Here is a 24,694-nt window from a genome sequence, read left to right as displayed (position 1 = left end):
GTGAACTCAAGGAAGATCAAGGAGAGAGTGTAGGTAGAGTTGAGTGAATCCAGGGACAACTCGATTTTTAAATGTGGCTGATAGATGCATTAAATTGGGCGAACTCGAAGGCCAGTATTGACTGTTGTAATCTTTGGAAGTCCATCCCAAGCTAAGGAGTTCCAATTCACTGGTAAGACCTTCTAGACTGCAAGACAAGGGGGCATGCCTCCCTGTTACAAGTTCAATGAGAATCTTTTATAAAATCCACGTGTTTTTACAAAACCCATGACGTAGAGGTTTTGGTGACCGCAAGTTTTTCTGCCAAAAACTATGTCTGAGAGAGAAAGGAGGATGGTTGCCGAAAACCTGGTGGCCAAGTGTTTCATTAATTTCTTGCCAAATAGTCTTTTTCTAACTAAAGAAAGTAATCCCTACTCAAAGACGGTATCCTGTCTATTTCTCTATAGTGTCACGTAACCTCCAGGTCATCCGCCTCTTGTGTAGGACAACGATTAGTAAATTTGTGTAAGACAAATATATGTGAAACTATGAATTTGCATTTTTACCCCAAATATATCAATTTATAAAATTTCTGGGTCATATTTTTATTGCATCTGTCATTGTTGTTAAGTACCTATTGATGGAAACATTGATGTCTTGTTATTTCCTTTGCTCTTTATTTTTAGCCAGATTGAAAGACAAATATAGCAAGTACAGCTTGTTTTTAAATTCAGATCAACAATAAGTAATTATGACTCTTTATTTGTGATCTAAATGATGGTCTTTTCCAGGGGGAGCAAAAATGCTTCATCTGCGACTCGAGATTTCCATACGACCCCTACTCCGCATCCCTCAGCCACAACATTGAGAATGTAATTACAAGTTTTGAACCAGAGAGAGGAAGGAAATGGTGGCAATCTGAGAATGGTACGACTGAGTTACTTTGCAGTTTTTCATTTCTCTATATTTTTAATAAGATGTCTTTCGCGCTATATGATCGGAAAAATTTCACAGCCAGGAGCCCTGTTGGAATGGAACAGTCTCTACGGAGAGTGTAAGACTGTGTATAAGAACAGACGGGATTTTCATTTCAGGAAAGGTTATTTTCCTCCAGAGAATTCAGTGTATTTTAAGCATCTAACTCCCGAGTGCTTCACTCTTTCCATGTGCGGGAAGAAAATACCTGTGCATCCTTTTGTTCCTTGTGGAAAAACAAAACAAAACAAAACAAGACACTTACAAGGTGCTGGTAAATCAAGGCTAATATGAAACACACGGGTGTACATAGAATTAAGGATGTCCTGGGGGAAATCTGAGGGTTAGCACCGAGAACTTTTTCCTTCTGCAGCACATGCGGGGAGAGAGAAAAAGAACATTTCATTTCTTGCTGCGAGCCAAATATTTTCATATAAAAATTGAATTGAAAGGATAGTTGGTACTAACTGAAGGTCTTTCCTTTCCTGGATCGGTGCCCTTCCTTTTTCATGAACGATTGGGGTAGTGAGGCTTCTGTCGGCCCTCACTGTCCGCATTTCCGAGGTGCCCCGATCAGGACTGGACAGGGATTCCTCACGTCCCACCCCAGCCTTGGGCATTACGTGCTGGAGTGGATGTAGGCCGGCTCCCTCATGCGTGGCTCCTCTTTAACCCACCCGGGACCCTCAGCCCACAAATAATTCCACTTGCCACATCTCTATACATTGTACTTGGGCTACAGTCCCCCATCCTCTTCAGACACCCAAGCAGATTTCCCACAGTGGATCCTAGGCCGTTGGGGATCATGGGAATAATAATACTGTGTAGGATGATAATATATAGGGCAAACATAATATGAGGCTCTTATTCTATGCCATCCATCGGGCAAGCAGGGGATTGGTGTCTACTAAAATGCCAGCTCATTTGGGATTCCAGTTACTCATCTCTAGCTGGGCTCTCCTTAGTGCATGGACTGGCTTTGCCACAGCCACCTGCCTTCACTGATGCTGTTTTTGCTGAACAGCTGTTTTTTTGTTGTTTTTGAGAGAGAGCGAGAGAGCGTGCGAGCGCACAAGCAGGGTGTTGAGGAACAGAGGGAGAAGCAGACTCCCGCTGAGCAGGGAGCCTGATGTGGGTCTCGATCCCAGGACTCTGGGATCGTGACCTGAGCCGAAGGCAGATGCTCAACAGACTGAGCCACGCAGGCGCCCTGCTTAACAGCTCTTTTAAACCATGTGTCCAGCATTTGTCCCGCATCTCCTCATGGAGGGAGCGCCCCTCTGACAAGGTTTGCATAGAACAAGTGTTCTCAGCCAAGAACTTCAAGAGGGGAAAGGAGATCTCCTTTCTAGAAAGGGTGAGGCGCCCTTGACCCAGAGCCAGGAATGGGGCTGCCCTCTGAGCAGCAAACCCTCCCACGTGATTCACCCCCAAAGAGAACGGCCTCCCATTCTCTACAGCCCAGTTACTGCTCTCGGGGCTCTGTTGTCCCATCCTGGAGCCCCTCGCCACATGTGCTCCAGGGCACTTAGGACACGGCTGACCGGAAGGGAGATGTGCTCGCGGTGTAGAACCACTCCAGATTTCTAAGACTTCATTTGGAAAAAATGAAGCATTGTTAATAGTTAACAGAGAGCATTATTAATTTTTTCAAAAACGTTGACCGCATGTTGAAATGAGGCTGCTTTTGATATATTGGGTGCAATACGCTAAAATTAGTTTCACCTGATTATTTGTACTTTTTGACGTGTGGCTGCTAGAAGATCTTAAATGACACGTGTGACTTCGTGTGACTTCGTGTGACTTCTATTCCCACAGGATAGGGCTGCTCTAGAGCAATCAGGGCTTCCGTTAGGTCCGGAGTGGGGCTGGTCTTCCACGTCCAGGCTGCAGGTCTAGGGCCGCTAACTCTCTCAGGGCAGAGTCCCGGCCGGGCTACCTCTCCTCCTCCGTCCCCGGGGAGCCACAGAGCCTCGCTCCAAGAGGAATAGGTCAGCTCTGTTTTAGGCTCAGTGACAATGAAACTAGGCCAAGTGATCATCAAGCAGCTGCTGAAAGAATAGGGTGTGTCTGTCGGTTTTACCCGGCTCTGGCTTGCTAGCTCCCCGTTAAGTGCACACGCGGTCAAGAGGTGAGTTGAAGGACATGCGTTCCTGCCTTCCACCTATGGGGACCCTCCCGGAAGTCCCTTGCAGGGATGTAATCCTGCCACCATAACATGAATGTGGCGCATGGTCCCGGTAAACCCTGTGTTGCTCTCAAATAGACCTTCTCCTGCACATGGAGTGTTATGGGAAACCACAGGCAGAGACCACTGGGAAAGAGTGTGGATCCCCAGCTATGTGATTTCAATGGTTTTTACTAGGGGCAAGCCACAGGGGGGATTAATGTGATCAATAGGGGTCTCTCGAAATCACTCATTTTCTTCTTTCTGGATTTTTCTTTAGGTCTTGATCATGTCAGCATCAGATTGGACCTAGAAGCATTATTTCAGTTCAGCCACCTCATTCTGACCTTCAAGGTACAGACATGTGGGCTTTCTGCCCCCTCTATCTACCTATCAGATGTGGGCTTGCCTGGGAGTGCACTTCCTTGCTTCCTGGCAGAGCACAGAGGGCTTTGTACATCTCTACTGAAGCTTTGTCATTTGGGTTTTGGTTCCTGAGCGGAAAACAGAACAAAAAGAACAAAAACCCCGCCGTTCATTAGTTAATCACTTAGATGGTCAACAGGAGAAAGAAAAAAAGAAAGAAAGAATGGAAGGAAGGAAGGAAGGAAGGAAGGAAGAAAGAAAGAAAGAAAGAGAGAAAGAAAGAAAGAAATCTTACAAGATAGAGCGGAAAGGAAAACTCCAAGTCCTGGGGTGATAGGGACTGCAAGAAATGGAAAAATATATTTAAGGAGAAAAAGGCAGGAAGTGGAGATTATTTAAGGAAATCCAGAAAGGTTGTTATCAAAAGAGGCAGAAAAATGAAAGGGTCTTTACTAAGGATAGTTAGATGCCAAAGAAATCCTGGGCTGCAGTCATTCCCAAATCATTCATCAAAATTCTAATTTTGTCATCAGGCCAGAAGCAGACTTAAGGTAATAAAAAATGAAAATAAGTTAAAAATGAAATTTTAAAAAGCCCTACAAGTGTCTGCCCTCAAAGGGCTCACAGTCCAATCAAGGATATGAACATACATAGAGATTTAAAAATCATAATACAAAAATGGTGAGTGCAGGAACTAACTGTGTTCAGAATGCTGGTGGGATCCTTGAGGAGATGAACTCTGCACTTAGGAATCAGAATCAGCCTCCTGGTAGGTGTTGGAGGAGTTTGCCTAGAAAAGTGTTCTCGTCAAAGAAAACCACATGTAAATCGCTGTAAAGTATCAATCACATTGGCTTTTTAAAAATTGACAGGCTCTCCTGTCTTCAATGAATAATTCACACAGCCCATACACATCTTTTAAATGGAACCAGATTCGAGGCAATACTCGAATAAAGTTTGTGTTTTTTTTGAAAACAACAAAAGGGACTTATTATTATTAGAAGTGGGAGTGAGGAGAGTGGGACCGGGCAGGCGGTGGCCCTAGGAGAGGGTCCCACGGGGCAGAGGTTAGGGATGTCTCAGTAAGGAGGGGCAAATCGTGAGTAGAGCCTCCACCCCCAGCTGGGGGCTCCTGGGTTCGGCCAAGCACCGGGCTAAAACATGGAAACTGGGCATTAACAAAGTACAGAGGGATGAAAGCTTACCCCTGATTGGAAAGAGATTTCTGTATGTTCATTGTATGATAGATTTTCAAAGATGCAAATAAAGTTTGAAAAATGGAGACTAGGAAATCTAAAAGTTTGATCTGAAGTGGGTAACGAAATCTGACTTTGTGAAGCATTACGAGTTTACCTCATGTTTTCCTAGACTTTTCGGCCTGCTGCGATGTTAGTCGAACGTTCCGCGGACTATGGACACACCTGGAAAGTACTCAAATATTTTGCGAAAGACTGTGCCGCTTCCTTTCCAAATATCTCTTCGGGCCAGGCCCAGGCAGTGGGAGACCTTGTTTGTGACTCTAAATATTCGGATATCGAACCCTCCACTGGTGGCGAGGTAGCCTTTCCATTCTTGGATTTCTCTGGTAGAAATGAAAACTTTTTTAGCTCCTGTGGTTCATTTAAATGAAAACAACTTAGGTAGTGTTTACTGAAATAGAACTCAAGCTGTTGTTTTTTTGTTTTTTAAGAATGAAGGTGTCTAAATGGAGCTCAGATAAATAGCAATTACCTTATAGGAAATAACTCTGCACAGGGCACCTGGGTGCTCAGTTGGTTGAGCTCTAACTTTTGATCTCAGCTCAGGTCTTGATCTCTCAGGGTCATGAGTTCAAGCCCCTTGTCTACTTAAGAAAGAAAAGGAAAGTAATTCTGCAAGAGAGCCCAGCTGAGGGTGAGTGGGAACTGAGACCCAGGCTGGGCACCAGGGCACAGGGCCCACAGAGGAAGGAGCCTCTGTTTTTAACCCTTTGCTATAGGCTAGTGGCTGCCCTGGTTAAGTTGTGTTCTCTCCATGTTCTGTCAACCAGCACCCAGCTGGAACCTTCCAGGAGCTTCCTCTGAGCAAAGCTGGTGCCTGGCAGAGAGTCAGGGTGGGAGTGGTATTGGGCTGTATTATTTTATCAGTTAGAATGAAAGAACTGGTGACAGAGGACAGACTCTAGAATTCCCCACCTGATCCAGAAGGATGATGACCGACTGAACTATCACCCCGTCCCTCTACCCCAACCCTGGGCAGGAGCCATGAGCTCTTCTGGATCCTTCATGGACCACTTGGGCATAAAGAGCCAGAATGACTGTTTAAGATCTTTCACTCATTTCTATTCTTGGGACTTGTATTCATGTGAGAACCCAAATAACAATCTGTATTTTAGGTGGGAGAGGCAATGGCTCAGCCCTTTTGCACGGTCAGGATCTCTTCTTAGAGAGTATATTTAATAAGGCTGTTTTGGATAAAATGCATATACATTTACCTATATTTGTTTTACAGGTCGTTTTAAAAGTTCTGGATCCCAGCTTTGAAATTGCAAACCCTTACAGCCCCTACATCCAGGGTATGACTCACTCTCTGTGTTCGCACAAGCTCCTTTTCTAGAATTCCGGGTGTGGCGTATGCCTCGTCACTGTGGGTCTATAGTTCATGAAGGGGCTGTCAGTCCGGGAGGGGCCCTTGACCTGAGGCCACCTAAGTGTGCTTTGCTTTGCTGTTTTTCCTTTTTCTAGACCTCGTGACATTAACAAATCTGAGGATAAACTTTACCAAACTCCATACCCTGGGGGACACTTTGCTCCGAAGGAGGGAGAATGAGTCCCTGGGGAACTACTACTACGCTCTGTATAAGATGGTGGTGCGGGGCAGCTGTTTTTGCAACGGCCACGCCAGCAAGTGTGGCCCAGCACAGAAGGTGCGGGGAGACGTGTTCAGCCCTCCCAGGATGGTGAGTTCCTGAGCCATCCCAGAGGGCACCCAGCTGCTCTTACCTTCCCTTCACTGTGCTGCCGCTGGATGTAGATGAGACTCTCTCTGGGGGGTCCACCATCGGAGGGACAGCTCTGCATGGGCACAGGTGTCATTCAGCCTGGCCTGCTGCACCAGCTGGGCAGGGGGCAGGGGGGCGGAGAGAGGGGGTGGACTTTGTTTCTCTGGCCAGAGGTTCTTCTAGATTCTGCTACAGATGAATTAATGAGTAGCATTTACCATTTATGATCTCAGGGGAGCCCCATCTTGCTCCCTTTTTGTTTTATTTGGTTTTGGAGGGTCCCACAGAAGTGACTGGGGGGTCTCTTGTGTGAGAGAGCCTCTGCTCCATGCCAGGGTCTTTGACTAAAATCTGTCACTGCAGAAACGGCCCCTCCAAGTAAGGTTCTTGCTCTGGGAATGACTGTTCCTAGCCCTGATCTCTCCCGTGCTTGGGAAGAGTCTCCAAAGAGGAATGTAGTAGGAGAATTGTGTTTTTATGCCGAGTCCCGAGAGTGTGTCCGCGAAATAATTGTAAACTGTTAGCCACGATCAGACAAGGCGGGATGCTTCCCTGTCAGCCACCTCATATTTCACTAGAAATAGAACTTGTCTCTTTGAACTTGGACGTACACGGCATTTTGTGGAAAAGCCAAGAGAATCACACCTTTTTCTCCAGCTTCTTTCTGTTTTCTAATTCTCTCTTTTCCCTTATGCTCCTCAGCCACCTTCTGCACACACGCGTGTGCGCGCGCACACACACACACACACACACACACACTCCCCATCCTGTCTCCCCTGGTGCGTGGTCTGCCGTATGTTGCCTTAAAAGTAGAACTCAGAAATGCCAAAAAATATATTGCATTTCTTAAACTTATTCCAAAATTTAAGAGCTGGTTGAACAAATAACAAAGGCTAGTCCCGGTTGGTGCTGTCACCAGCAAGCGACACTAAGTCCCACAGAGGCGCCCGGCCTGCTATTTCCCTTTCCACGACAGACCCCAGCATCCTTCCAGCAAAGCCCGCTTGCCACACCACGCAGGTTCACGGTCGCTGCGTCTGTCAGCACAATACAGACGGCCCAAACTGTGAGAGGTGCAGGGACTTCTTCCACGACGCCCCGTGGAGGCCGGGAGCAGGCCACCAGGACAGCACGTGCAGAGGTACACGGGGAATGTTCTCAGCCTGGACCCAGGGTGCTCTGCGCTGCCCAAAGGCCAGTTTAGTCCATTTCAGTGGGGCTGCGGGCGGCAGGGGTGAGGGACTGTCCTCCCGCCTCCGGCTGTGGGATATCCTAATGTCTCCCATGACCTCGCAGAGAAGAATACTGACTTCTCAAGCCTTCACACCAAACATGAGCAGTAATTTACACCCCGAAACAATATGCATGTCATGTGGAGGTCATGTGGTCACTTTCCGGAGGAGGGGCAGAGCCACGGACCGGTAGTGTCATTGGAGACAGGGCTGGGCCAGGATCTGGCAAGCCTAGGTTTGGTATGGAGATCCCTACCCTTTTCCTGAATGATCATACAGTCCATGAACTGGATCTTTTCTTTTTTTTTAAGATTTTACTTATTTATTTGACACAGAGAGAGAGAAAGAGAGAGAGCACAAGCAGGGGGAGCAGCAGGCAGAGGGAGAAGGAGAAGCAGACTCCCCTGTGAGCAGGGAGCCCAACCTGGGACTCTATCCCAGGACCCTGGGATCATGACCTGAGCTGAAGGCAAATGCTTAACCACTGAGCCACCCAGGCGCCCCCCGTGAACTGGATCTTAAACACATGTGTCAGGAGAGATGAGAACAAGGATCCAGTCTGACAGGCTGTTGTATTTTTTGTGAAATATTTAGGCTTGTAAGTTAGAGGGGTTTCTTGTAATGTGTTTGCCACCTCTGAATTTTGATGAACTTCCATACAAACTTGTTACTCCGTTTCTTTTCCCAGACTGATAGAGGTCAGGTGGGGGGGGTGCGCAGATAGGATGTGAGGGAGTAAGAGGTGACTGGAAGGTGGCGTTATCATCTCATGATAATGTGCCATCCGGGAGAGCCACAGTGAGCCACACCCAGCAAAATGGAGCCTGAGATTTTGCTATTTACAGGGAATCCCCAGCAAGGCATACAGCACAGATTCTACCACCGAAGTCCTTTCCCGCTGGTGCTCCGGCTGAGCCCCACATGGGATGAGAATGACCTACGGCCACCCTTCGTGCTCTCCTGCTGCCCGCAGAGATGGAGAAGCAGGTGGGGGCCCAACTCTGACATCTTACCTGAGGGTCCCTGGACCCGCAGAAGATGTGAAATAAAAATTCAAGTTTACAAAGCCTGAGTCAGTAAAAGTGTTCTTTACTGGAAAACAAAAAAATTGCATTCTAGGCCTTCTGGATCACCTAAATGATTTACTTTTGTTTATTTGATATTAAAAGGAAAAGCAAATATTAAACATCAGGAGCACATTTTACAGAGAGCACCAGGAAGATCCTTTGAAGTTCCCCTGTTTTCGTTTGTGTGTACTGGGGATGCCCGAGTGGCTCTGCCCATTCAGGGTCTGCCTTGGGCTCAGGTCTTGATTCCAGGGTCCTGCGATGGAGCCCCCTGTCAGGCTCCCCACGCAGCAGCAGGTCTGTCTCCCTCTGTGATCTCTTTTTCTCTCACTCGCTCCCAAATAAATAAAAATCTTAAAAAAAAAAAAAATCCGTGCATGCTTGGTGTGTCTCTAACAAGAGGGGAAGTGGCAGGAGATGGAGGGGCACACGGCTGCGGTGATTGGCGCCAACGCAGTCCCGGTGTCCCCCAGACCTTGAGCAATCTCTCATAACCCCTCTCCCTCCTCAGCTTGTCACTGCAATAGCCACTCTGACCGCTGTCACTTCGACATGACTGCGTATGTGAGGAGCGGCGGCCGCAGCGGGGGCGTGTGCGAAGACTGCCGGCACGACACTGAGGGGCAGCACTGTGACCGCTGCAGACCCCTCTTCTACAGGGACCCACTCAAGGCCATGTCTGATCCGTACGCCTGCATCCGTGAGTCCCCGGCCTTGGGCCTGTCTCTCCCGCATGTGTGAGCAAAGGCTGACGGAGAGGCCTCCCTCCCAAGCCCCCTGCTCAGTTTTGCAGCATCCCCAAAGCGCCTGATTTAGGGGCCGGGGGGCTTGCAAAAGCGCTGCAGCTCTAAGAGCCTTCGTTCTCAGCACGGTTTGGGCCGAATGATCCAGGTCCATGCTGGTAGCCCCGAGGCAGTGGCCGGCACTGGTAAGAGGGGAAACTCGCCCTGACTGAGCCAGGAGGGGGAATGTGGTTTCAGAGGATGCTGTGGACACCTGCATGTCCTGGAGGTCAGTGGGGGTCGGGAGGGAGTAGTTAAACCACAAGGACTTGACTTACCCTGGCCAGCTGGCTCTACTTAGGACGCTTCAACTTTGCCAGGCTGCCAAAGCAACAGGCATTCTGTAGAAACTTACTTCAGATTTCGAACTTGGGTCTATCCCCAGGCTGGCCGTAAGGGGATGACCGTCGCTCCCATGCTGGGGGGGGGGGGGGGGGGCGGCAGCTCCCAGGCAGCACTGCTGGGCAGGAGGGAAACAACCAATAATCCACCCACAGCCAATCTGTACGCACACAACCATTCCGTTTTCACTTTCAGTGCAGTATTCTGTAAATTACACAAGACGTTCAACGCTTTATTATACAACAGGCTGTGTGTTGGATGATTTTGCCCAACTGTCAGGCAGTGTAAGTGTCGTCAGCACTGCTAAGGCAGGCTAGACTAAGCTGTGATGTTTGGTAGGTTAGATGTATTAAATATATTTTCGACTTAAATTTTTGCCTTATGATGGGTTTATCAGAGCCCTGCCTTAAGTCGAGGAAGATCCATAGTGAAATTGGCTGCAGCATTAGTCTGGCTGTAGACAATTCGATTTTGCTGATAAGATGCATAAACTACATGGCCTTTCTCCTTCTCCACCTCCTCCTCCTTTTTCCTTCATCCTTCTTCCCTCTTTTTCTCCTTCCTCCTTCCTTCCTCCTTCTTCCTTCTTCTTCCTTCTTTGTTCTTCTTCGTTCTACCTTCTCCTTCCTTCTTCTCTTCCTTTCTCCTTCTCCTTCTCCTCCTCCTCCTCCTCCTTCTTCTTCTCCTTCTTTTTCTTCTTCATTTACTTTAGAGAGAGAGAAAGAGGGAGCCAAAGCAAGAGAGGGAGAGAGTCTTCAGCAGACTCCATGCTGAGCATGGTGCCTGATGCTGGGCTCAGTCTCACGACCCTGAGATCGTGACCTGAGCTGAAACCAAGAGTCAGTGGCTTAACTGACTGAGCAACCCAGGCACCCCACCTTGCTTCTTTTTTTAAATCTTTACAAATCTTTCATTTTGTCTTAAATCTCCACTTTTAAAAATGGAATATCTTATGCATATACAAATAATAAAGAATAGTATAATAAGCACCCTTATGCCCACAAGCAGCGGTGTCAAAACACACCTTACCCTTTCGTCTGCAAGACCTTGATGAACATACAGATGCTGCTCGGGCCCCAGGTGCACACCTGCCCCATTTGCTACTTTCCTGTGGATAAACTCACATATTTGGCAATTATCATTACAATGCTGGTGTTTCTATTTTTGCGTGTCCTTGTGTACAAACAATGTATGTTGGCATGTCTTCAAACTTCAGGTAAATGGTATCACACTCTATGTATCCTTGATCATTTTGTTCAACATTATACTTTGGAGACTCATCCCTATCACATAGCCCTCAGGCTCCAGTTTCAGTATCTGTGTGTAATATCTGCATAGAGCTCTTTCTTCCATAAATATGACAAAATCTATTGGGCCATTTTTCTTTTGATGTTTCAAAAAACACTCTTGTATATGTGGCCCTGTGCACATGCACAAAACCTGTCCCTAAGAGCCATACCAAGAAGGGAATTACTGGACTAGGGTATGAAATTTTTCAAGTCAGTTACATGATAACAACATCATTCCCTAAGTGGGGGTACCAGTTAACACCCACACCAGCGTGTGTGAGTATTATTGCTCTGCATCCTGGCCAGCCCTGGGTTTTGTCCCACTTCAGTTTTTGCTAACAAAAAGCTGTCTCATCATTATTTTCATTTGAACGTCCCTGCAGGAACGAGACTAGAGCAAGACAAGCCAAGCACTTAGGTCCCAAAGCTTCAGGGAGAACTCTCTGTCTCTCTCTGAGTGACTTAAGCACGGGTTTGACACCTGCCATTTGCACTAACGTGGTGGTGAGCGCCTCGTTAAGTCGCTTGTCTCGCTCCAGTCCCAGCACCGCTGTCTGTCGAATACCGCATAGATAAGTGCTCCAACTTGATTTCCAATATCAAGAGCCAGTTCCTGGGTCTGAGGTTTTACTCTACTCACAGACTGACAAGGAGCTGGTTACTGTTTTATGGATGCTGGCAGAAGACATGAAACTCCAGGGGGGAAGGCAAAGGACTTCATGACACAGCAAGCAACAAGATGCTTGTATGGGTGTGTGTTCCCATGTCCCCAGGCCCTGAGTCCCATGGGGCCATTCAAAGGATGGCAGGTGGATCCCGCATACCTAATGAGTTTATGCCCCAACCAAGGAACACTAAGCTTGGGGAATTCATTGCTTTTATCTCAAGGGAAGCATGACTGTCCTTTGTCCAGGGGAAGAAGTTACCTCATCCCCCAAGGTAGCTTGCTGAAAACACAACCTTGAGAAATGGCCCAGGGGGAAGAGCAGTCAAGGACTTGCATTGTTGGCACTCTCAGCAAAAAATGTTCGTATGTCCAGGGCCCAGGGAAGGTCGCCTCTCCCAAGACCCAGAAATCCTCTCTCTTAGGCAGTTTCATCAATATTTTGTTATTTTGGGGGGGAAGGATTTGCTATAAAACCACAGCTTCAGACTTTGTATCATCATGATATATAAAATGAAGTCATATACAAAAGTAATTCAAAACTACCTGAATATATACAACACCCTAGATTTCAGGCTTTAAATCCTCACAGTGTAGAAAAAGCATAAACGAAGGTTTTGTTCAGATTACTTAGTGGAGTGGTTGGGGGATGGGATAACTGGGTGATAGACATTAAGGAGGGCATGTGATGTAATGAGCAGTGGGTGTTATATAAGACTGATAAATCAGAAGCTATACCTCTGAAACCTATAATACAGTATATGTTAATAAATTGAATTTAAATTTTAAAATGCTTTTGAAAAAAGATGACTTAGTAGGTACCTGACTGCATAACGTTTTCCCTTACGTGACCGGTTTAAAATTGATACAAAGAAATGAATTCTTAGAAAAAATTTCTTCAAATGTCCTACATTTTTTTACCAAAACCTGTAATTCACTCCCCACTGTCTTACACATGTGCGTGCGCGCACCCACCCACACACCCACACACACACACACACACACACGTATTTTATTGTTTTAAACCCTATTCATTTATAAAAGAAGAAGAAATTGCTCTCTTAGGTGGAATCAGGGGAAAATATAATGTTTTGAAACAGATAATCTAGGGACCTGAAAAGAGATTAGAAGTAACTAAGCCAGAAAGTCATGTTAACCAAAGTCTTGTTCCTTAAAAACCACTTCGTGTTGGGGCGCCTGGGGGGCTCAGTGGGTTAAGCGTCTGCCTTCAGCTCAGGTCATGATCCCAGGGTCCTGAATTCAAGCCCCCCACACCGAGGTCAGACTCTCTGCTCAGCGGGGAGTCTGCTTCTCCCTCTGCCCCTTCTCCTGCTTGTGCTCTCTCTCAGTTGCTCTCGCTCACTCTCAAATAAATGAATTCTTTAAGAAAAAAAAAGATAGAATTAAGATGTCACTTCTGAAGGAAACTAAGAAAACTAGTACCCAGATATGAAATTAAGAAGTAGTTCTTTATAAACAAGGAGGTTTTTTTTCTTTTAAGGAAAGATAAATGAGGAGATTATAAAAACAACCTTCATGAGACTCCCCACTTTCCCTAAGTACATGTTTATGTGTGGGGGAGTATGAGTGTACAAATGGCATTTATTAAGACTGACCAGCATTCTCATATAAATTTTCTCCAAATTGTCCTTGTTTGAGCCTAAATATTTACATGATCAGATTCCAGGCCTAAGATCGGCTAATTTTAAGTCTTCTGTGATTAAAACACAGTCAAATGCGATACAGGAGAAAACACAAAGATTGGTCAATTCAACCACTGACGATGTGAGTTTGCTGGAGTTAAGCTGTGTGACTCCAAGAAATTTTACTGGACTTCTATCCTAAAGGACATGACACAGGGTTATTTCTGTATAAAGTTACTACCTCCTCACCCACATCCTTTCCCCAAAGGATACTTCTGTACCTAATTACATTATATTCTGGAGCTCAGTACTGACCCTTTGGAGTGTCTCCCAAATAAAGCTGACCTTTTTCCTTTGGGCTACTTCTAAAATGCATCCGGCTTATCCCTTCCTTTCTAGAAGCAAATGTATTTAATTAAAAGAAAATTCTGGTTTTCCCAAACTAAACAGAACCGAATGCTGTTTTTCCATAATAAGATTTTATTACCAGCCACCATCCAATAACAGCTGAAAATTGAAAGAGTCTGTCAGACAATGACATGTTCCAGCCTCTCCTGGACGCTACCCCTAAAAATGAGGGGCCACTGCTCTACTGGGCAGCTCTAACTGTCAGAGAGCTCTTCCTTATACTCAAATCAAGTTCTGCCTTTTATTACTTCCCTCTGGAATTATTCATACTATCAGTATCCCTTTTCATAGCGTACTCCTTCCTGTAGTCGTTCAAGTTTCTGCTGAACAGAAAAGAGGGTAGGGGTGGGTTGGTTCTTTTGTTTGCTCCTTGACTATAGGTGACTATCTCATTTTGCAGAATTTCTTCGTCCTAGCTTCTGCCCTGCCAGCAGATTTCCAAAAAGAAAACAGTGATATAAACCCTTCTTTCTATTCTCGCCCTTTCTTTCTTGAAGGTACTCCCTCAAGGATGAATTAAAGAGAATGAGAACATTTATCTTTACTGTTCTGTGATGGGGAAGGACAGACTTTCTTAACCAGATTTCAGAGATTTGGTAGACATTTTATGTAATGTTTTTTCTCTTCTCACAACCCTGGATGATATATATGCATGTGTGTGTATCTGTATTTGCATATTTGTGTATATATATCTGTATTTGTGTATTACATTATAGAGTCCCATGCTTACTTGCCTCTGGACTTCATTTTCACCATTGGAGTCTTATTGTCTTATTTTATTTTATTTTATTTTTTTAAAGATTTTATTTATTTGTCAGAGAGAGAGAGTACACACAAGCAGGCAGAGAGGCAGGCAGAGAGAGAGGAGGAAGCAGGCTCCCTGCTGAGCAAGGAGCCCGATGCGGGACTCGATCCCAGGACCCCAGGATCATGACCTGAGCCGAAGGCAGCGGCTTAACCAACTGAGCCACCCAGGCGTCCCTATTGTCTTCTTTTAATCTTTCTTTCATTGAGGTGAAACTGACATGACATAAAATTAACCATTTTAAAAGGTACAGCACAGCACAAAGTTTTATGATCATCATCTCTAGCTAGCTCCAAAACCTTTACGTCACCCCCCAAAATAATCAATATACTCTTCACATCCAGTTTTCATAATAACCATCTTCCTCTGATCCTCTTACCTTAGAATCACTTAAAAGCCATAAAAAAAACAATTAAACACACACACACACACATATATGTATGTATACACACACACACACACATATATGTATATGTATATATATATGTATGTATATGTATATATATATATACACATACATATATATATATATATTTGTTCAGCATTTTCCAAAGCCTGAAATCTGGGAGACATATCTGAATAGCCCTCACCCACTAGTCTAGTTGTTTAAACATATTTAATTATTTAAACAAAATAAAATAGTTATAGCATGAGTAAAATGCTATGTTTATATCTCAGGTTTCACACAATTTGCGATTAACTAAGAGAATGCATGTCTGTGTCCCCAGCCTGTGAATGTGACCCAGACGGGACCTTATCGGGTGGCATGTGTGTGAGTCAGTCTGATCCTGCTTTGGGGACTGTGGCCGGCCAGTGCTTGTGCAAAGAGAACGTGGAAGGAGCCAAGTGTGACCGGTGCAAGCCCAACCACCATGGGCTGAATGCGACCGACCCCATGGGCTGTCAGCGTAAGTCAGCAGCGGCAGTCTAACAGCCGGATGCGTTTTAAAGCTTGGGGCTGTCTCTGTCAACCCTAAAATTCGGTCATTGTAAACACTGAAGGTATTGCCAGCCTCTGGGTTTTCTAAAGCGATGCAAAACAAAACAAACAAACAAAAAAACCCTCCCACAAATTTTAGTTGATTGATTTTTCTCTTGGTGGTGAGCTGAGGTTATCATAAGGGACCAGCAGGGGGCGCTCACATTACCCCACTGGGGCCAAACATGGGAAAATGCCAAGAAATTCAGAGCCAAGTTGCGAAACCTTTAGAAAAATGGTCGTCTGACTTGGACTCTCTTATACAGATTCATTAAATTACATTATGCATTTGTGCATAGATTGATAACTTCTTAAGCAATCTTCAAGTGGTGGTTTCTTTTCTTTTTCCTTTTTTAAAATTACTTTTCCCCTTTTGTCTCATGCCCCTCCTGGAATTGGTCCTTTATTCTCTGGCAAAGAGAAGAAAAAAATTAAAGAGCTAAGGGAGAGGTTGCAGGGAAATAAGAAGAACCTCAGAGTTTTCTGGGGCCAAATGGGAGACCCTTGGCCCTGGGATCACAGAAATTTAGAGCTGCCTGAGGTCTTCTAAAACTGCAGATTCCCCCGGAAATCCTGGGGAAATAATTTCCCTTTGGTCACAGCATCATGTTCTGTATTTTTGCCCATGTGAGGAACTGTAGATTATTTACATGTTTAGAGAGCAGCATGCAGAAACCTACCTTCTGGAGATGAATGGCAACATTAAATTCCAAGAGAGTGAATTATATAGTCAAGCCAATTCCCATCACACCTCTCATCACACCCAAGTGTTTCCCTGGTTCAGTATTGACCTGATGACCTCCCAGAATAGGACAAATATTGTGTGTTTTTTTTTCTTTTGTAACAGCTTCAGTGAGCTATAATTCACATACCATACAATCCACTCTTTGAAGTACAATTCGTGATTTCTAGTTTATTCAGAGTTGAATAGCTACCACCAGAGTCAATTTCAGAACATTTGCATTACCTCTGAAAGAAACCCTATACCCTACGTCTGACTATCTACCCAAAAGCTTGGAGAGATGTGTGCGCTCATGTTCATAGCAGCATTGTTCATAATAGCCGAAAAGTAGACGCGATCTAAGTGTCCATCCGTGGATGAGTGAGCAAACAAAGTGTGGCATATACATACAACAGAATATTCATGAGCCTTTAAAAGGGAGTCTGATACATGCGGCAGCATGGATGAACCTTGGGGAGGTTAGGCTCAGTGAAATAAGCCAGTCCCAAAAGGTCAGCTACTGTATGATCTGTCCACTTCCATGAGGTACCTAGGGCAGCTAAGTCCATGGAAACACAAAGTCGTGGTTGCCAAGGGCTTGGGGGAGGGAAGAAGGGGTGGAGGTGGTATTTCATGGGCATCGAGTTCAGGAGATCGGTTGCACAACAGTGTTGGTGTATTTAAAAATGGTAAATTTTAGGTGAAATGTATTTTGCCATAAGAAAAGAAAAGAAGCCCCATGACTAACTACCACCCTCCCATCCCCCTTTCCCCCAGCCCTAGGCAACCTGTCTCTGTAGATTTGCCCAGTGTGGGCATTTCATGCAAATGAAATGATCCAATATGCGGTCCTTTGTGACCAGCTTCTTTCACTTAGCATCATGTTTTCAAGGTTCATCCATGTTGCAGTGTGTGTCTGTGTTTCTTTCCTTTTTATGGCGGAGCAATATTCCGTTGTGTGGAGAGTCCACATATGACCTATCCATTCAGCATCATCCGATGGACATTTGGGTTGTTTCCACAAACAGTGGTTTTTTCCTGCAGGGGAAATGTATATCTTGCTCTGGTAGTAAATTTCTTAGCCTTTACAACATAGGCAGGACTCAGGGATGCCTCTGCGTGGCAGAGAAAGAGGAGAGAGACAATTAAAGGAGAAAGTAACTAGGCAGTAAGAAGAGAGGGAAGAGAAAGACATTAGATGCAACAGCCACAAAAGGAGCCATCGGTAACGACCAGGTACAACACCAGGACCCTCAGAAACCCTTGCCTGCATCAAGCAATCTGACCCCACCCCTGGAATCACTAGGGTAACTGTGCCACCTGGCCCTGCTTGCACAACTTCTTTTCCTTTGTCTCCTAAGTGTCATCCAGCAAAACCGCACGGGCGCTCTGCAAGCATCTGGCCCTGGCTTTCCTATGTGGGGGTGCACGCACCACAATAATCGTGCAACAAGACGATACACTAGGCAGGCTGGCTGTTCTCTTCTTGGGGCCATGCATTTGGCTCAGTGTGAGCTCTTCAGGACAAGAATGGGGTCAACAAAAACAAGAATAATTGTGTTTGCCGTGCTTTCAGCCTGTGACTGTAACCCTTTCGGGAGTCTTCCCCTCTCAGCCTGTGATGTGGACACGGGGCAGTGCTTGTGCCAGTCGTTTGCCACAGGACCACACTGTGAAGAATGCACCGTATGTATTTGCCTAGGATTTCCCTTGTATGTTTCCCTTGTATGTTCCCTTGTATGTGTGGGATTTCTACTGCCATTGCCCAGAAAAGACCTGGTCTTGTTAATTGCTTCCTTTGTCCTGATGTATTTCAGACTTCCCTGGGAAGAGTTGTTTAAGCTACAAAAACCAGCAAACAGCAGAATTTTCTATAATTCTTCCAGAGAGAATTCTATAATTCTTCCAGAATTTTCTATAATTCTTCCAGGTCTTCTATAATTCTTGCTGGATGACACTATAATTCTGCCAGTTGTTAAACACTCACCAGTACACCAACTTTTACCAGATTCGCCTGAACCCACCCAGGCACCGATGTTAGAAGTGTTATGCGCTATTCTTCTGAAAGCGCCAAGCAGGATAGACTGTGACAATTGATCTGCTCCCTTCTCTCAGCCGGCCAGATCATGGAGCCTTTTCTTCTGTCTCTCGCATACAGTTCCCTTTACCACCCCTACCACTCCTTGCCTAAAAATATTTTGGACGAGCTCATTTCAAAAAAAAATAAAATAAAAACCCCAAACCACAGGTTTACATGGAATGTAGATTCCTGTGGGAAATAAAATCCTGGATTTTTCACAGACTCCTCTAAACATATGAGCACATATGTCTAAAGTTAGTAAAAGAAAACCTTTTTTTACACCATAAGAAATGTGTCCTGCAGTTAGGGAGTTCAAATCCAACTCGTCCCTTTGTTCTCCAATCTTGGCAGCCCTCCATGACATTTTAGAAAGAAAAAAAAAAAAGTTTAACCTAATAAAAGAACAGTGACCTTGATGTGTCTGAAGAAATGTAGCTGATAAATAAGAAACATATGCCTATTACAACATAGTTTTGTGCTAATATTTTAAGTTGTTTTACTGAAAACATATGAGGAAGGGGGACAGGAGGTGGGGAAAGAAATCCAGGAAGCACGTGCGAAGTGGGAACTCTCTAAGACAGGGCAGGTGACCTAGAAATTATGAAGCAAGGGGGCCGGGCCAGCTGTGTGGCCGTGTGGGGACAAAACAGAGAAGGAAGCAGGACAATAACTGGGCAGGGCCACCCCGGGGGAGGGGGGGGGCTTGTCTATGGTGGCTGAGCCCACGCCTCCAGCAGGTGTCCCACTTCCTCCTGTGTCCGGTGGCGCCCAGGCCCCCTGACCTGCGCCAGGCCCTATCTCCCCTCACCTGCTCCCCATCCCCCGCTCTGCATCCCGCATGCCAGCATGCCTGGAATGGGGGAGTTTTCACAACCACATCCTGAGTAAGGCCAGTCATGGCACATTGTTTTTGCCTGAACTGACGTTTAGTTTTGGGAAAAATATCAGGAGTCCTGTCCTGTGTTTTGTAACAAGTTATGTCAACTTCTAATGTTTAAAATAAATCTTTTTGAGTAAAATCAGGCATAAAGTTGTACCAAGCTAATGAAAAAAAAAAAGGTATGTATCGATACTACCTATTATTAAGAACTTAATTTTTTCTGAGTGTGTTAACTGGAGATCTGAGGGGGAAGTTTGGGGGTTTTTTGTGTTTTGGTTTTTTTTTTGAGCATTTAATAGTAAATGTTATCAGATTTAAGAACTGGTTGTTTGTATCTTACCAGCTGCTTATATTGAATAAAGGTCAAGATGTTGCAATGATGAAAAAAGTCTCGAGCAGAGCTGACTCTCTCACATAGAGTGTACTGTGCCAAAACGACTTATTTATAAACAAGTGAGCCTACTGAACTATGATATTCAACTAAGATCTCAAAAGCAGCTTGATTGAATTTTTTTATCCCCAAACATTTTGGGGTTGTAGAGGTAAAAATCCCCAATGATTTTGTGGTAAGGGAACCTATTGGTTTTACAAAAGCAGTTGCGAATCAGCTAAAGCCCTTCTCTCCAGACTGATCTGAAATTGGTACTGCTAGAGGACCCTATGGTTTCCGCCACATCTGAGCTCAGACTCATCTGCAGACAACCCGCCTGTCCCCCTCCTTTCGAGTCCCAGAAATGGGAGATAGGTGTCCTCCAAGATCATTACCAAGTGTGCAGGCAAGAGAGGCTGGGTGATTGCCCAGGCCGTGTGGCTGTTTGACGTGAGTCAACAGACTTGGACTGGTTTTAATATTACACTTCAGAGCAGCGAATCTCCTCAGGGCTAGAATTGGCTGAGCATTTTCTTTCTCCTTGTAGGCTGGATACTGGGGACTGGAAGATGGCCTCCACGGCTGTTCTCCCTGCAACTGCGACATTGGAGGTGCTTATTCCAACGTGTAAGTCAAATAAATGACAGTGTTCTGTGCCTACAGTCATCGCTCACATTTCCACGTAAAAGCATATTTTATCCCGATTTGCTCGTAGTCATCCCAAATGGACTTTATTCCTCGACAAGCAGAGGGCGTTGAAAGGCGATGATCTTGAAGCATGTGCTACAGTCCAGTTGATTTATTTTGCTTGAAATATTCCTAAGGAAGAGAGAAACAGTTCTACTCCCTGGGTGTCCCAGGAGGTGGGAGGATGGATGCCTTGTGTGACTTGACCTGCCTAAAACACCAACTTTTTGCCATCCTGTAAAGAGAGGTCCTACACTCCTTTTTGCAGTCTTTAGAGCAGAATCAGAGGAAAGAAGTGGCTACTTGGGTTTTGTGGATCTGGATTGGCTTTTCAAGACCAGACACATGGAGTCCATGGCCTCCTAACTTCCTCATCAAGATGACTGATTGATCGATTCAAAGAGTGGGTCCAAATTCAGAGGGCTTTGAGCTCAGCACCCCCTGCCTTCATTTTATACCTGCCCGCTCCCCCCGCAACATTTGTGCCCGATGGATTTGGTCTTCCCCAGGTGCTCCCCCAAGGATGGACAGTGTGAATGCCGCCCGCATGTCACCGGCCGCCGCTGCACAGAACCAGTCCCCGGCTACTTCTTTGCTCCTTTGAATTTCTATCTCTATGAGGCAGAGGAGGCCACCCCACTGGAAGGACTTGCGCCTCTGGTTCGTATTTCATCTAGTCTCCTTACAGATTTGATCTGATGGCGTGTCAGTCCATACATATAACACACCCTTGAGATCAAGGGTGAGGTCGAAAAGAATGGTTTTGCCCACATATGCAGATCGGAGTAGAGTTGAATTTATCATAGAACTGAAGATTATAGAAATTCTTGAGGGCAGAGTCTGCATTTTATTTAATATCCGTAGTCTAGTTGTAGAGCAGAGCCTGACATGTAAGTGGGAATTGGATTAAGTTGTGATTTCAATTTTGCTCTTTCGATGTGCCCATCAGATAGGACGTGTTTATTGAGCATCTGCTTGTCTGCCTTCCCCAAGGCACTATAGACTGTGAGTGGGAAGGATAGAAGTGCATCGCATTCACCACTGTTGCCCTAGTGCTGACCACCGTTCCTCACCCATGGAAGGAACGTCACAGACTCTGTAATGAATGAATGAGGAAGGCGCCCAACCCACAAGGACGCTGTGTTCTCTGGTCTCCTGAAGCCAGTCTCAGCTTAGCGGTTCTCGCTGAAGGCAGCCATGTTCGCTGGAATGTGCGCTTGCAAATGTCACTTGGCACACTACCTCGTTTCCTACAAGTCCCAGTCCTGTGGGGTCTTTTCCCTAAACATACTTTTCTCAAAGTCTCTTTAGAGGAGCCAGCACACACGTGGGGAATGATTAGAGAAAATACCAGTTAGACTCCTGTGACATTCTCAAGCACGTGACACCAGCCACAGGCAGGCAGGAATGTGACAAGGGAAAAGGTAATGCAAGGTGAAGGTCTCAAAGAGAGAAAGCATGTGAAGGTCAGTTTGGAAGAGGGGATTTGGAGAGGAAATGGGAACTCATCCAGGTTCCAGCGATGAAGCCATTTCTTGTCATCTCTTCTTTATCTGGACACTGTTGGTGGGAGGGATGCAAATGCCCCTTAGGAGGCTTGGAATATTCCCTTTTACTGACCGGAATTGGGGTAGGGGACAAGAGGCTTTTACTGTCCCTGCTTAGACTTAACAGCTGTGGTGAGGGGAATAAAGTGAAACAATTCTATGTCTGCGTTCTTTGCAGTTTTTAATTTTGTCTTTATGATGGTGACTGAAAAAAAAAAAACCTTTGGGAAAGTAATATTGGTATTTATAGTTAGGTTGTAACTATTGTAAAGTAATAGAAAATATGTATTAGTTCCTACCCCCGATTCTTGGTACAGAGCTCCTAACACCCATGTAATTTCTTGAGTGATAGGAGTGCTAGAACACCTTTTGTTCTAATATTTGGTCTTTGACCCTGGCTCCTGACAAAGGGCTCCTAAATCCTTTGGAATTTCCTGGATGATAGGAGTGTCCTTTGTTCTAATCAGGTGACTCTTGATGGGCTTCTGGATGGGGGCTGGCCACCAGAAAAGAACCAGCCACGATTAGGAGCTGGGAATCTTCAGCCCCACCCCTCACCCATTCTCTGGGAAGGGGAGAGGGACTAGAGATGGAGATAATGATTGATCATGCCTATGTGATAAAGCTTCATAAAAATCTCCAAAGTATGGTGTTCAGAGCATGTCCAGGTTGGTGAGCACATCCATGTGCCAGGAGGCTGGTGCACCCCGACTCCAGGACCCAAAGCTCCTGCTTCCAGAACCTCCCAGTCCGGTCCTTGCTCTGTGTGTCTCTTCCTCTGGCTGTTATCTGTATCCTTTATACGATCCTTTATTGTATGATAAACTGCGAAACATAAATGTTCTCCTGGGTTTTGTCAGTGACTCTAACAAATTATCAAGCTCTGGGAGGGGGTCATGGGAATCCCACTTTATAGCTGGTTGGTCAGAAGTCCCAGGAACAACCTGGCTTTTCTGCCGGCTTCTGAAGGAGGGTGGGGCAGTCTAGTGGGACCGAGACCTTAACCTGTGGCATCTGATGCTGAATCCAGGGAGATGGTGTCAGGACTGAATTAAATTATAGGACACTCAGCTGGTGTCAGAGATTTGGTGGGTGTGGGAATAAACCTGCACATCGGTGTCAGAAGCATTGTGAATGTGGTAACTAACAGTGAAACAGTAGAAGGGACACACAGTGGTGTCTTTCCCACACTACTATAAATACAATCGTTCCCATTGTTTCAGATAAGAAAACACAAAGCAGATGTAATTATCTAGTGTAGACGGACTGATACTGACCATTTATTCCCTGTGCACCACGTGGCGGGTGCCAGCAATCCATTAAATAGGATAATAACCTGTGGGGATGTAGCTCTGAACTGAGACTAGCGTTTGATGTGAAGACTTACTCCTCTCCATGGCTTTAAGGAAAAAAAAAAAAAATCAAGGCTATAAAACAGGTTTAAAGAGCCAGAAAGGTTGCTTGAAGAGTTAGAAAGTCCTGTGTAAGACAAAGGAAAGTAAATTCACGGTGGAACTGATGTTAAGTGTTTAAAAAATAGCATCATGAATAATTTCCTTTTCACTGAAAACATGATCGATAATTGTGGCAGAAAGGATTTAAGTTAGATATGAATTATTTGTGCATTCATATAATAATTATGCATTGTATGTTTACTATGCCCTTGCTGTTGTGACTAAGAAAACTTCCATGGGCCCCTGGCTGGCTGGGTTGGTAGAGCACGCGACTCTTGATCTTGGGGTCAGGAGTAGAGTTTACTTTTAAAAATTAAAAAAAAAAACCACAAATTGGGGTGCCTGGGTGGCTCAGTGGGTTAAAGCCTCTGCCTTCAGCTCAGGTCATGATCCCAGGGTCCTGGGATCGAGCCCCGCATCGGGCTCTCTGCTCAGCAGGGAGCCTGCTTCCTCCCCTCTTTCTCCCTGCCTCTCTGCCTACTTGTGATCTCTGTCTGTCAAATGAATAAATAAAATCTTAAAAAAACAAAACAAAACAAAACAAACCCCCACAAATTTCCATTTTGTTAATGCCTTGCGCTTTGCGCTTCACATGCATTATCTAATTTAACTTTCCAAACAACCTAAGCGTGGGCATCTTTAATTTCCAGGCAGCTTCCCATATGATGAGGAGAGTTGCTTCGTGCAATGTGTTATAATTTCAGAGTGAGTGATCCTTTATGAGCAGGTCAAATGCACAGGTAGAATAATCTGGGCTGAGACTTGAAAACAAGAAACGTTTCAGTTGGTGGCCTTGGTGAAAAGTTGTAAGTAATGGCTCACAGGAGAGACAGGGCAGGGGCATTCATGGAACAGGAAGTTTGTACAGGGAAGAAGTATTGGAAAAGAACATTAGATTCTCTTATTAGAGAAACTATATTTTATTCTCTGGGCAATGAGAACTCACTGAAGCTTTCTGAGCAAGGGACTGACCTGAGGAAGACTGTCCTCGGTTTTCCTGTCAGTGCCGTCTCATACAAGTGGGGCCTGGGATGGAGGGAGGGCGGACTGCAATAGTCCAACAGGAATAAGGAAGGGTCCGAGTTAATAGGTAGCAGAGAGAAGAGAAAGGATGATGGACACATGAAAGGGTGTGACTCTAAGTCTACAACTTACAAGTAGTTGTTTAAACACTCTGGGGAACTAAAAATGATGATCAACTTTCTTGTTGGGTCTTCAAAAGGTGTGTGTATGTGTGTGTGTATCTTAACTTATCCAGGTTGCTGTAACAAAAT

The 24,694-nt window shown here is 45.3% G+C and overlaps 1 protein-coding gene across 1 annotated transcript in view; it reads left to right on the top strand.

Moving 5' to 3' along the window:
• LAMB4 (laminin subunit beta 4) overlaps nucleotides 1-24,694 on the top strand; it is a 96,720-nt gene that overhangs the window by 14,836 nt on the left and 57,190 nt on the right. Inside the window, exons 4-14 of the mRNA XM_032873390.1 lie at nucleotides 774-909; nucleotides 3,405-3,478; nucleotides 4,859-5,047; nucleotides 5,981-6,044; nucleotides 6,214-6,428; nucleotides 7,491-7,611; nucleotides 9,281-9,469; nucleotides 15,431-15,610; nucleotides 17,979-18,088; nucleotides 20,280-20,359; nucleotides 20,929-21,079. Of these exons, the coding sequence (XP_032729281.1) occupies nucleotides 774-909; nucleotides 3,405-3,478; nucleotides 4,859-5,047; nucleotides 5,981-6,044; nucleotides 6,214-6,428; nucleotides 7,491-7,611; nucleotides 9,281-9,469; nucleotides 15,431-15,610; nucleotides 17,979-18,088; nucleotides 20,280-20,359; nucleotides 20,929-21,079 (1,509 nt within the window). The remainder of the gene's footprint in view (nucleotides 1-773; nucleotides 910-3,404; nucleotides 3,479-4,858; nucleotides 5,048-5,980; nucleotides 6,045-6,213; nucleotides 6,429-7,490; nucleotides 7,612-9,280; nucleotides 9,470-15,430; nucleotides 15,611-17,978; nucleotides 18,089-20,279; nucleotides 20,360-20,928; nucleotides 21,080-24,694) is intronic.

The sequence above is a fragment of the Lontra canadensis genome, unplaced genomic scaffold, assembly GCF_010015895.1.
Source record: "Lontra canadensis isolate GAN:19392208 unplaced genomic scaffold, GSC_riverotter_1.0 scaffold48, whole genome shotgun sequence".
Classification (NCBI taxonomy): Eukaryota; Metazoa; Chordata; class Mammalia; order Carnivora; family Mustelidae; genus Lontra; species Lontra canadensis.
The sequence above is the reverse complement of the archived record's forward strand: the minus strand, read 5'-3'. Positions and strand labels throughout refer to the sequence as shown.